Source organism: Halichoerus grypus, chromosome 13 (assembly GCF_964656455.1).
Source record: "Halichoerus grypus chromosome 13, mHalGry1.hap1.1, whole genome shotgun sequence".
Taxonomy (NCBI): Eukaryota; Metazoa; Chordata; class Mammalia; order Carnivora; family Phocidae; genus Halichoerus; species Halichoerus grypus.
Window position 1 is genome coordinate 71,707,888 of NC_135724.1, and position 12,976 is coordinate 71,720,863.

Genomic DNA, 12,976 nt, shown 5'->3' on the forward strand with positions numbered 1-12,976 from the left:
CCAAATCTGTCCCCTCAAGTACAAACCTGCTGCATCGCTTCTCTTCTTACACACCTCCAGAGGATCCCCGGTGCCATCAGGAGAAAGCCCAAGCTCCCGAGCACTGCACGCAGGGCCCTACACGCTGGCCCCAGCCTGCCTCTCCCCACGCTGCTCTACTGCCATCTACGCCCCCTCAACTCACGACAGACCCCTGTCGCCATCCGTGGGTCTTTTCCTCACCTCTGCCTGTGCAAATTCCATTCCTTCCACCTGAAACACCCTTCCCGGCTTCTCTGCTAGGTGACCTTGTCATCCTCTAGGACAAAGTCAACTCGAATCTGCACAGTAGCACTCGCAGGATGTGACACACGCCTTTCTGACAGCACTTACCACACCACACTGCGCAGCCCCGTTTGCATGTCCCTTTACCCCACTAGACAACGAACTACTGTTCGTCTTTGAGTTTCCCCATATTCCAGAACTTAGGCAGGAGCTTAAAACAAAGCGAGAGTCTGATGAACAAATGACCGTGCGGATGGCCATCTCCAGTTCGAATCTGCACAGCGGGGCAGGTACTGCAGCAGGGGCAGTGATCGAGAACATGTGCACCGGAGCCAAAGGCCTAGGTACAAACTCCCAGCTCGGCCAATGGCATGCCGTGATTTTGACAATCATTTAGCCCCCCTGAATCTCTGTTTCCTCACCTGTAAAACGGGGATAGTGACATCTACTCCATGGGGTTGCTATGAAGATTAAAGAGGTAATGCTTAATGTCTGCACATGGTAAAAGACAATGGGAGCTAGGATCATAATGTTAGGGCTGCCAAGAAAAAGACCACCACACCTATTTCCACCACCTAGTGGGTAGAGAAAAGCAATGAACTGACAACATATAATTCAGGATAGTGGGATTACCTCTGAAGGGGAGGAAAGGGAATGCAATCATGGATGAGCAGACAGGGTATTAGCAGTGTTCTAATTTTTAAGTTGGGTGGTGGGTACAAAGGTGTTCGTTTTATTACTATTCATTAAACTGTAAATGTATGTTACACATACTGTTGCGTAAGCACACTTCCAGTTAAACAGAAAATTTTAAAAAAGAAATCAACAGATATCAGGACTACCTCATATTGTTCAGTAATCATTTCCCACATATCCCCGGCCCTTTGTCTTAGAGGCTGTTGCGCGGGCCGGCTGTGGTGGTGGACAAGGCTGGGTGGCTGAAAAGGATACAGTGTTTCCAGTGAGTGAAGGCCCGCCGCAGAGCCATCCTCCGGGCCAGCCCCTCCACCTGGGCGTGCTGGGCGTACAAGCTCTCCTTCCGCTCCCAGGCCCACTGCCAATCACAGAAGTGTGTCTGGAGCATAGTGACCCGGTGGAATCGCTCAGCCATCTCTGCAACAAAGAAAATCACTACGTGCTGCCCCCTGCAAGGCTGAGAGATGAGCTGGAAGCATCTTTAAGATAAGCTGCACCCTACTACTGACACTCAGCAGGGATTTGAGGCTGTTCTTACAAAGCATCCTAAAATAAAAGTTTTTTTAGGCATGGGAGGGTTATTTGGAAGCCCTTAGCTACACCTCTTCTCTCCGAGGAAGGAGAATAGGTCTGTGATTTTAGGGAGAAGGATGCTATAAAATCAGTTATATCAAAAAGTTGAGGCTTCTAGTTAACTCCTGAGGAGCAGGAATGGCAGCTGCTGTTTTCAAAGAAGACTCTTATTTTGCCTCTTAATGCTGATGTCTCTCGGTAGGACTTGAGGGACTGAGTCAATGACACAACGTGGTCACCATGCTGGCGAAAGTGTTTCTGAGCTTTAAGCCAGGCTCACCCTGGCTGCCAGGTCCCCTTCTTTTAACACTAACTAGCCAATGGCCTGATGAACTAACTTAAGCCCAGGAAGTGGGAGGGAATTGGTCCTAGACTTCAAATGCTGAAATGAGAGGCACATTAGTCTGCAGCTTATCATGCTAAAGAGCTTAATGTCTTCGGCTCCAGGCTTGGGCAACCAGACAGTGGGTCTCCGCTGTTATCCTCAGACAGACACAAACTCAAACTCAAACTCTCCCAAGAGACAGCGCTGGCCTGGCAACCCAGGAGGTTTCTGCAGGGAGCCTGAGGTGAAAGCCAGCCAGCGTCTAGCACACTGCTTGACTCACTTATGTGTGGGCTCAAGAAACCAAAATACAAAAGGTACCAATGATTGTGACCTTGTGAACGCTAACTGGGAAACTAAACCATAAGAATAGTGTTAAAAAATATAATGGTTTACTGCTGGCATTGTCCATGCCTACAGATAATTTATTTTGTATTTTTGAATAAAAAGACATTTGTACATTCCTGATAACTGAGCGCAAGAGCCATGTACCAATGTACTGCTTTCAACTTAAATCACTGAGGCATTTTTATTACTATTCTGTTAAAATCAGGATTTTAGTGTTTGCCATCACCAGATAAAAAGTTAAGAAGCAGCCTTTCTGTGGAGAGTAAGAATAACTGTGTACAAAGTAGAGAAATATCCAATTATGTGACAACCTTTGTGTAATAAAACTTTGTTTAAAGTTAAAAAAAAAAAATCAGGGACTCCTGAGTGGCTCAGTTGGTTAAATGTCTGCCTTCGGCTCAGGTCATGATCCAAGATCTGGGATTGCCCGGGTCTGGGATCGAGTCCCACATCGGGCTCCTTGCTCAGCAGGGAGACTGCTTCTCCCTCTGCTTGTGCTCTGACAAATAAATAAATAAAATCTAAAAAAAAAAAAATCAACATCATAAATCACATGGACTGCATCACTGGGGAGAAGCCGAAACAATCCAAATTATCTATCGATAGAAGAATGGCTAGATAGTATATTAAGGTAGACCATCCTACAAAATGCAGACAATCATTAAAAAAAATAACATTTATGAAGACTAAAGATATAGGAAAACATTGTTAGTTGTGGGGAAAAAAAGCAAGATACCAAGTTGTACGTATCATATTAATCATAATAATCATAGTATTTATAGGATAATTAAACCTATTAAAAATATATGTAATAAATAAAGTCTTAAAAAAAGGGGGGGGGCGCCTGGGTGGCTCAGTTGGTTAAGCGTCTGCCTTCGCCTCAGGTCATGATCTCAGGGTCCTGGGATTGAGCCCCGCGTTGGGGAGTCTCAGAGGGGAGTCTGCTCAGAGGGGAGTCTGCTTCTCCCCCTCCTTCTGCCTCTCCCCTGGCTCCTGCTCACACATGCTCTCTCTCTCTCTCTCTCTCTCTCTCAAATAAATAAATAAATAAACAAACAAATAAATAAATTCTTAAAAAAAAAAAGTGTGGAAGAAAAGGCCAGAAGGAAATAAATGTGAATTGAGGATGATTTATGTTTCTTCTCAATCTCTTTTTTTCCAAAATTTGGGGAATATGGTTCTATCTCTCCTTAATAAATTAGCACCACTGGCAGAAGAGTGGAAATTGTGATGTGCCCCTCTGTCTCCAGAGCCCGGGAGCTCACCATTCCATTGTCTCTTCACTCTGCGGACCCTCAGGTATTTGAGCCAGGCCTTCAGGGATTTCCACTTTTGCCAGTGCTCATGGTGTTTCACTGCGGAGATCATTTTCCATCTCTCCCTCTGGACGTGTAGGAGCTGTTCCCACCACCGTGACCAGGCCTGAAAACCAGAGAAAAGGCAACAATCAGAGGAGAGGCAGGAAAACAGAGGTGAGGTACACGTGAGGGAAAAGAGAAACAGACACACTGGAAAAGCTAAAACTAGAAACAAGGACGTGGCAATCCCCAAGGAGGATCATGATCTATGGAAATTTGCAGTGAAGGGCTCTTTAAGAAGGGCATTCTACTTCCAGAAAGTAACTTTTTTCCTGAGTTAAGAACAAGGGAAAAGAGGAATAATAAAATCAACGAGTAGACAAGAAGCAGGGACAATCCAAGGGTGATATACTTAAATCAGATCTGGGACAAGTGAGGGTCTGCCTTTTTCTTCCAAGTGGGAGGAAGCCTATGGTCTCAGGCACATTAGTTTCTGGGAAGAGTTAGCTACAGAAGCTGAGGGTCTACGGAAGGATTCCCTCAAGACGATAAATGTGTACCCTCAGCTAAGTCTTCATGTTTGCTTGGCGATATGCATCCCTAGTTTGCATATCTCAGATGACGAATTCATACCTTCTTTCCTTAAACCTATAATACCTCTTCTCCTCTCCTTCCTCTCAGCTGAATACCATTCTTCCACTTCACCAAGAAAATAAAAGCAATCAAAAGAGAATTTTCTCAAGCTCCTTCCACATCCACCCACCCACCTGCCCACAGGCTCTGATTTTTCTCTGCCTCCTCTGAATAAAGTGTCCACGCTCCCTTCAATCAAAAGTCACCCCCAATATGGCTACATCCCATGGTCTCTCACCTTCTCAAGTTTATCACTGGCAACTTCCCCCTTCTGCATCATCGGTTTTCACCCTCTATTAGGTTTTCTAAAGCAGCATATGAATGTGTTACTATTTCTCCCATCCTCAAAAGCAAATCCCTTCAGGGATACAACCTCTGATTGGATCCTGGACCTGCCTCTAAAATAGCAATAATCTATGGTTTGAATATGAACCATACTGTAGATATTATCATATCAATACTGAATGTCTTGGATAAGATGATATTGTGATTATGTAGGAGAACATCCTTATTTTTAGGAGATATAAGCTGAAGTATTTAGGGTAAACTTTTATGTTGGCAACTTTAAAGCCACTCAGAAAATGTAAGAAATACATTGATATACTTAAAGAAAGCAAATGTGGCAAGATGTTAGCAATGGGTTAAACCAGTAAATACAATATCTACCTTTTCTGTCATTTAGTATTTGTCAAAAATAAAAAGTTGGGGGGAAAAGATTACAGTCACAGAAATACTTCGTGAAAGGAATAAATCAGATTCTTGAGCAAGCCACCACTAGATCACTTGGCCATCCAGCTAACATGTGAGTTCTTTCCTTTCCTTTCCAAACTCCTCAAAAGAGCAGTCTATTTTCTAATTTCTCTTCCCCAGGCGGGCTCTCATGAACCCTCTCCCCATCAGGCCTAAGGGAACTGCTCTTCCCAAGTGCATCAGTGATCTCCACATTGCTCAATCCAAAAGTCAAATCCCAATCCTCACCCTCCCTGACCTGCCGGAAGCATGTGATGCAGCCAATCAGGCCTGTGGATTCTCTGGGCTACCGGCAGTCTCGCCTTTATTCCTCCCAGGCTGGGTCCCGGGACCCCTCTGCTAGCTATACTCACTCCCTTTGTGCTTTCACGCAGCCTCATGACTTTAAGTACCAACTGCAAGCCAAGGACTCCCAAATTTACATCTCAGGTCTCGATCCATCCTCCATACTCCCCAAATATCCAACTGCTTCCTTCACAGTTCCTTGGGGGATATTCAAAAGGCCTTTCAGGCTGAAGATGTGGCACCCAAAAAGGAGCTAATCTTTCCAGACAAACCTGCTTCTCCCTCTATCTTCCCCATTTTACTAAATGGCCATTCCACTGTTCCAGTTACTCAGGCCAGAAATCTGGAGTCACCTTGGATTCTTTCCCTGAAACGTCAGGTCTTAACTATCTATTAGCAAGTCCTGTCAGCACTACCTTCCATGTATACCCAGAATCCAACACCATCTTGCTATCATCCTTGTCTAGAATCTCACCTGGGATTTTGTGGGTTTTTTGTTTTGTTTTGTTTTGTTTTTTTATTTTATTTATTTAATTGACAGAGAGACAGCGAGAGAGGTAACACAAGCAGGGGGAGTGGGAGCGGGAGAAGCAGGCTTCCCGCTGAGCAGGGAGCCGGATGCGGGACTCGATCCCAGGACCCTGGGATCATGACCTGAGCCGAAGGCAGTCGCTTAACCAACTGAGCCACCCAGGCGCCCCTCACCTGGGATTCTGTAATAGCTTCTTGCCTGTTCTCCCTGCTTTCATCCTTGATCTTCTATGGTCTATTCCTAACACAACAGCTGAAATCAAGCACCCCCCCCCCCCTACAATTTAGACCTATGGCTCCTAACTGCCTCTGACCAGAGTCACGTAGCCCTTACTTACCGTTTAAAAAACCTGTAAAAATGCCTCCGGGAATAATACAAACTTGCCTTTCGAAAAGTCTGTGGGATGCTGTTTTGCCTGAGATAACAAACACGATGTGCTGTGTTGGCATGAAAAAAATAATAACAACTTGCAGCTTAGTGATAATCACGGGATGTAGAACTTTTGCCTTTGTACTCTAGAGAAGACACTGCTAACGCCATCTGCTAAGAATGTTTTACAGTTCTAGGCCCCTAAAGTGGAACGACCGGGTCCCTGAAGCAGAACGACCACCTCACTACAATCATCCTGAAACCAGACAGGGAGATGCCAGAAGGGAGAAGATGATCAAGAAGGGAAATGTTACAGCTGACCTAACCCTCATCAATCAGCATGATACAAGACCCTGAGACCCTTCCCCTGAATTTCACCCTTTAAAACCACCCGCTTGGAAGCCAAAAGGGAGTCTGGGACTTTTGAGCATCAGCCCCGTTCTCCTGGGAGGCGCCACACCAGCAAATAGTCCATCTTTCTTCACTGCAAAAGCCTGTGTTAGTTTTTATTGGCTTGCTGCGCACCGGATGGATGAACTCTCACGTGGTTTGCTACAAAGCCAGAGCAATTCTTTTTGGTTGTTTTGGTTATGTCACAATTCCATCCTTTTTATAGGACATTTTTCCTTCCTGCCTTTTTTCCTCTTTCATGCCACCAATTTCTTTGAGAAACTAGGTCATTTATCCTATAAAATGTCCCACACTTTAGGTCCGGCCGATTGTCTCCTCAAGGTGTCTTTGACTCGTTCCCCTGATCCCTGTATTTCCTGGGAACTGATAGACAGATTCATGTTAGGCTTGGTTGGAATCATGTTCAAATTTTTAGGCAAGAACACTTCTCAAGTGGTGCTGGGGACCTCCCATTACCTCACATCATGAGGCACATCACAGCTGGCTGCCACCATTTTAACAATGTCAAGGCTGTCCATGGCTTCAGATGATGGCAGCCTGATCCCTCCATTTTATTTCCCCACTGTCTTCCCACTCTGTGGTTGCTGCTTAGATCCATTTTCTCATTAGAGGTGGCAAACCAGCAATTTTCTCATTCTAGTAATCCTTCTGTAGCTACTAACTAGAATTCTATAAAGAAGCCTACTCTCATTAACCCTCAGGTTTTGCAAAGATATAGTTTATACAGGCAAGGCAGGATAAATGCTTGATTTTTGCCTTCACTAATTTTTAAACTGAGTTAATGCTCTAACAACCCAAGTATGTGACCAGTGAGTTCCTTCCCCTCCCCTCATTATACACGCATGAATTTTTATATATTTGATGTGTTTTCAATTCACTGCAGTCATTACTCTTCCGGATGTCCCAATTGTTCTATTGTTAGTCTATGAAAGTCCTTTGGCTCCTGAGTCCCTCTGACACAAGCCCACTAACCTTTGTTAATGTCCTCACTTTCCAGCACACTATATCCTAGGCCTCTGATGTGCATGATGTGCATATCCTGCTGTAGACCAGGAATCAGCCATTTCTCCAAAAAGCCTCTGTTCCTTTTAGCCGGGAAAGAACAGAGCCCACAGCTTGGGCACTGGGAATACTAAATGCCATATATTCTGCTGCTCACTGCTTCTAACTTTTCCATAAACGAAATGAGAAATACATTTAAGGTTAAAAAATGTCCTAAGTCTCTACTGATATTTACAGTTCCAATCTCGGATTATAGGGCTTTTATCTCATTTCTTCTATATTTGTAATCTTTTCCTTGACACTGAAAATCATCATTCCTAATGACACTGCCATGGCTACTTGCTTTATCTCACAATGTAGTATAATAGTTTCAACATGACAATTCTAACCCTGCCACTCACAATAAAGCTAATGAATGCAGGTTTCTGATTTCCTAGCAGTTCTTCGTGTCCTTAGAATGCATTCCATTAGGGATGAACAGTCAAATATTGTATTTTAAAGTTACTTGAAGTAATTATTTTCTCTGTGTAGTCATGGCTACAAACTTAAGTTTGTTTCAGTGTGTCTTAAAATTCTGGGGATCACTTTCTTCCTTTTTGATTTACTGTGTTTTTTTAATTATACAAAATATTTCTATGGTTCCAAAGTTTAAATTGTATAACAAAGTAAATTCACTAAAGTATTTTGTTCCCACACTGTTGCCTCTATCCCAGTATGGGTAACCACTTTTTGTTAGTTTTGGATTTATTTTTTCCATTACTTTTTCTTGAAAATATAAGACGCACACACACATACACACACATGCACACACACATACACACACCCCCTTTCCTCCCCAAAGGCAGCACACAATGAACCAGAGGGATCCCATTAAGAAGTAGGTGTGATCATATCACCCTCACTCAAAGCCAGCAGCTTCTCACCTCCACTGGAATAAGAATGTAAAGCCTTTATGGGTGCAGCCTGCAAGGCCCTGGGGTGTCCTCCTTGTTACCTCAGGACCTAATCCTTCCTACTCTCTCTCTCATGCTCATCAACGTATCACAAGATATATCAAGTTCATGGATGGGATGACTCACATTATCATAACCATGACAATTTTCCTCAATCTAATGTAAAAAGTCAGTGCATTATAATAAAAATCCTAGCATGCTTTGATGTGGAACTTGAAAGTTGATCCTAAAATTAGTAAGAAAGAGTAAAGAAGAATAGCCAAGATGATTTAAAAAAGAACAGGAATAAAAAAGATCATCCTTTTCCATATATAAAGACTTAAGAGATAAGGGAGCCTGGCTGGCTCAGTCAGAGGAGCATGGATGGGACTCTTGATCTTGGGGTTGTGAGTCTGAGCCCCATGTAGGGTGTGGAGATGGCTTAAATAAAACAAAAGACTTAAGAGATAGATCATAAAAGTAGGAATAGTAATAAACAGCTAGCATTTACTGAGCTTTCCATATTCCAGGCATTGCTCTAAGCATATTACATTACATATTACATTAATACTGCTCTAAGCATATTACTTAATCCTCAACAACCCTATGAGGAAGGTACTATTATTATCGACTTACAGATATGAAATCTAAGGTGTAGGGAGGGTAGGTAACTCATTCAAAGGTACAAAGCTAATAGCAATGGAAGCAAAAACCTGCGCAGTCTGATGGAAGAATCTGCTCGTTCTTACCTGCTTCGTTAAATCACAATTAAAACAGTGTGGTATTGGCTCAGAGACAGAAATACAGACCAATGGAACAGAGAGTCCAGAACAGACCCGTGAAAAAATGAGACCCTGCTCTATAATGAAGGTAGATTGATAATCAGTATAAAAAAAGATAAAGGATGGATGAATCAGCAAATAGTGCTACAGCAATTAATTATCCATATGGAAGATGACAAACTGAGACCTTTTTCACACAATTTGTAAAATTAAACCCAAGATGTATTAAAGACCAAACTGTAAGATACAAGAATAAATTAGGCTAGGTTGAAATTAATAACATCTGCATAAAAAAAAAAAGGCACCATAAGCAAAGCAAAAAGACAAGCTATAGACTGGAAGAAAGTACCTGTAAAGTACATAACACTCAAAAAATGAGTAAGTAGAATCTACAACAATGTCCACAGATCAGTATTAAAAAAGAAAAAGCCAAATAACCCAACAGAAAAAAGAGTAAGGGATGTGAACCAGCTCAAAAGCAGAAACCCAAAGACAAACAAGCATTTGAAAAGATGCCAGGCCTCACTAGGAATCAGTGAGATACAAGTTAAGGCGACAATGAAGTTACCACTCCACACACATCCAATTGCTGAGGAGGACCAAGTCTGGCAATGCAAAGTGCTGAGGAGGCTGAAAGAAATGGGAACTGAAATGTCAGCATATAAACTGGCCCTGGAAAGCACTGGACAATCCTTAGTAAGGATGGAGAGATGAATACCTGATGACCCAACAATGTCACTTCTAGGAACCAGACTGGAGAATCTCTCAGACTCTTGCACAAGGATCTATGTTTAAAAATGTTCTCCGCGGCACCGTTTGTAATTGCAAAGATGTAGAAGTAACAGTCCAACATTTGTATTAGTACTGACTACTACTGAAACAGATCAACTGTGCCTATTCATACAATGGCATAGTGTACACAGATAATAGATCTCTACGTACGTACAAGGATGAGCCTCAAAAATATACTGTTGCATTAAAAAAAGGAGGCTGCAGAGGAAAAGTACAGTATGACATCATTCATAAATTTCCTAACTACACAAAACCAGAACATTTCTTCTTTGTGGGTATGTATACGCACGTTTCTACAGGTAAATAGACGATGAAGGAATGGCGACCTTCTATCCATGCAGGACCCATCTCTGAGGAGGAACGGTGGCAGAAGGGAGGAAAGGTAGGGCTTGAGCCGCGTCTGGGCAGGCGTGGAGCATGCTAACACCTTTTAAATCTGGGTGGTGGGTACTTGGGTATCTGTTCATGTTTTTATAAACGTTTTATATTTAGTGTTTCTATGTTTCAAGTACATATATTTATAAAAATTTCCCATATCTCATGATGTCTGCCCGGTCTAGTTCAGAGATATTTTGAGGGTTAAAAGAAATGCCTTAAGTGGAAGTTCTTGGTAAACCATATGGTACTTATCAGACACAAGGCATTACTGCTCATAATCCACACAATAAAATCTGGTCTTAGGAGTCTCCCACAGCTTTTGGTCCAAATCAATATGATCTTGATAACTCACATGTTTCACTGGATTTGATTCTGAGTGACTCCTGGCTGTTTTATATGTTAATTCCAGCCACTAAGCATGAAAACCTACTATCACTAAAAATATTCAACCAACTCTGTTGCGAGCTTTGAAGACAACAGTGAAAAGGGAATTCTGAAAGTGTTCTGAGCAATCATAGCACCAGCAGAATGAGCTTACAGGCCCTCAGAGCAGCTCTTTGAAAGAACAACTCATGCAGCTGTAGTCCCCCAGGAACAGAGCATCAGTCTCATTATGTTTCCATGTTGATGGCATCTTCACATTTGTCAGTTTCCTCTCCTTCCTGAGATTACAAGTCTAATAAGGACAGTGCAGCAGGACGGGTAAAAGAATGGTTCTGCAGTTGTCAGGCTGCTTGGGTTTAAACCCTAGTTCTGACCTTTGCTAGGTGTCTGACTCTCGTTCAAGTTATTTAACCTCCTTAGTTTCCATAATAATAATATGGCTTTTTAAAAAAGAATTGAGGGGTGCCTGGCTGGCTTAGACAGAAGAGCATGCAATCCTTGATCTCAAGGTCATGAGTTTGAGCCCCACATTGGTTGTAGAGAGGACTAAAAAAAAAAACAACACAAAAACGAAAACTAACTGAGATAATGCACGTAAAGCACTTAGTCCAGCACCTAGTGTAAGGTAGACCACCACAATTGTTATTTGCCATTGCTGCTGTTCTTGTTACTATTATTATCACTGTCAAGAAATATCTCATTTCCTTGCTATTGCCTCTGAAGACCTCATGAGTTCAGAGGACAGCAACTTGTTTTCTTAAAAGTCAGATAATAACTATTTTAGGCTTTGCATACCACACGGTCTCTCTGTGGGAACTACTCAACTCTGCCCTTGAAGCCTTGAAAGCTGCCTTGGACAATACATAAATGAACAGGTATAACTGCATCCCAATAAAATTTTACTTATAACAACAGACAGCAGGCCAAATACGACCTGCAGGCCAGTTTGCAGACCGCTAATCTAGATGATTGTATCTGCTAATTGCATGTGATTTCCACATACTGCATACATTTGCATAGCCTATGAAACGTGTTGTCAGGTTAAAAAGCGATTTACTCCTATGTATAGTAGCAGTCACTTCTTTTTTTCCTCTTCCCTGTTATATTCTCTATAACTGACTTGGCAAACCCAGAATACCAAGCAGACCCAAAAAGTGACAGAAACTCAAAGTATATCAAGGGTCATAAGAAAAGCTTCACCACAGCATCGTCTTGGTACAGATGTTAGGCCTTTATTACTGACCAAAAGCCAGTGGCTTCCCCTAATATAAGCAAAATTATATATAGAAGTCAGGTTTTCTTTACAGTCTTAGTTTCTTTTCTGCCCTCCTTATTTTCCAACTTGATGTAGGAAAACAGTAACAAGGGAATAAAGAATATAATGCTGTTTCTTTAATCATATTTATAACTAATTCATAAATCCCTTCCCAGCACCACAATTAGCAGATGCGCTGTGCAAACCACTGGTAATCACATTCAGCATATTCCTAATAGCAGCCTCTATCTGCTGAGCCCAGCCTTTCATGTTGCATCTGCCCTCCACCCCCTGCCCAGCCCCCTTCGCTGCAGGGAGGGCCCAGGACAGAGGCAGCAGCATGATGGCCAGCCTTCTGCTTGGGAGTCCAACCCCACCCTCTGGGTGTGGGGCTTGACGACATGGACAGAAGATACCAAAACCACAGTCGGCTGCACCCACCTGCAGCTGGAGGCTCAGGGCCCTGTGCTTCACAGCTGACGCAAGCAGGGCATGGCCCACACGCACCTGTCCCAGTTGCTCCCTCCACTGGCTCCACCACAGCCTGTCAAAGAACAAATCAAAGATGGAACCAGTCAAAAAAAGCCACCCAGAAAAGAGAAGGGCAGTGAGGGCTGGGCCTTGGACCCTCGGCTCAAGTCCCTATCCCTCACTGTGCCGGCCATCTTAATTGACATCGGTTGGAGCCACTGCTGAAAAAAACAATTGAGAAATAGTTCTAGAACAGCCAATTAAGGGCTGGAAACTGATGGTTCCTAAGGTTCCAGCCTTAGAAACTATAGATATGCTCTATTTGGAACTACAAAGGTTTAAAAAAATATATTTATGAATTATTGCCAACATCAAAAAAAACCCAGGAGATTTTACAGAATAATCTGCAAAAAACATGGCTTTTAGATTTCCAGTTTTGGCTTCTTTTCTGCTTATTTTCTAATTAGCTGCAGGAAAATAGTAGTGAGAAAATGAG

At 42.7% G+C, this 12,976-nt stretch overlaps 1 protein-coding gene across 14 annotated transcripts in view; it reads right to left on the reverse strand.

Annotated features, from left to right (window-relative positions):
- Positions 1-12,976, reverse strand: part of SFI1 (SFI1 centrin binding protein) — a 97,076-nt gene that overhangs the window by 32,875 nt on the left and 51,225 nt on the right. For all 14 annotated transcript variants that reach the window (XM_078060738.1, XM_078060743.1, XM_078060736.1 and 11 more), the window contains 3 exons: positions 12,451-12,553; positions 3,472-3,628; positions 1,216-1,377 (listed from right to left, as the gene is read on the reverse strand). In XM_078060738.1, coding sequence (XP_077916864.1) covers positions 1,216-1,377; positions 3,472-3,628; positions 12,451-12,553 — 422 coding nt within the window. The remainder of the gene's footprint in view (positions 1-1,215; positions 1,378-3,471; positions 3,629-12,450; positions 12,554-12,976) is intronic.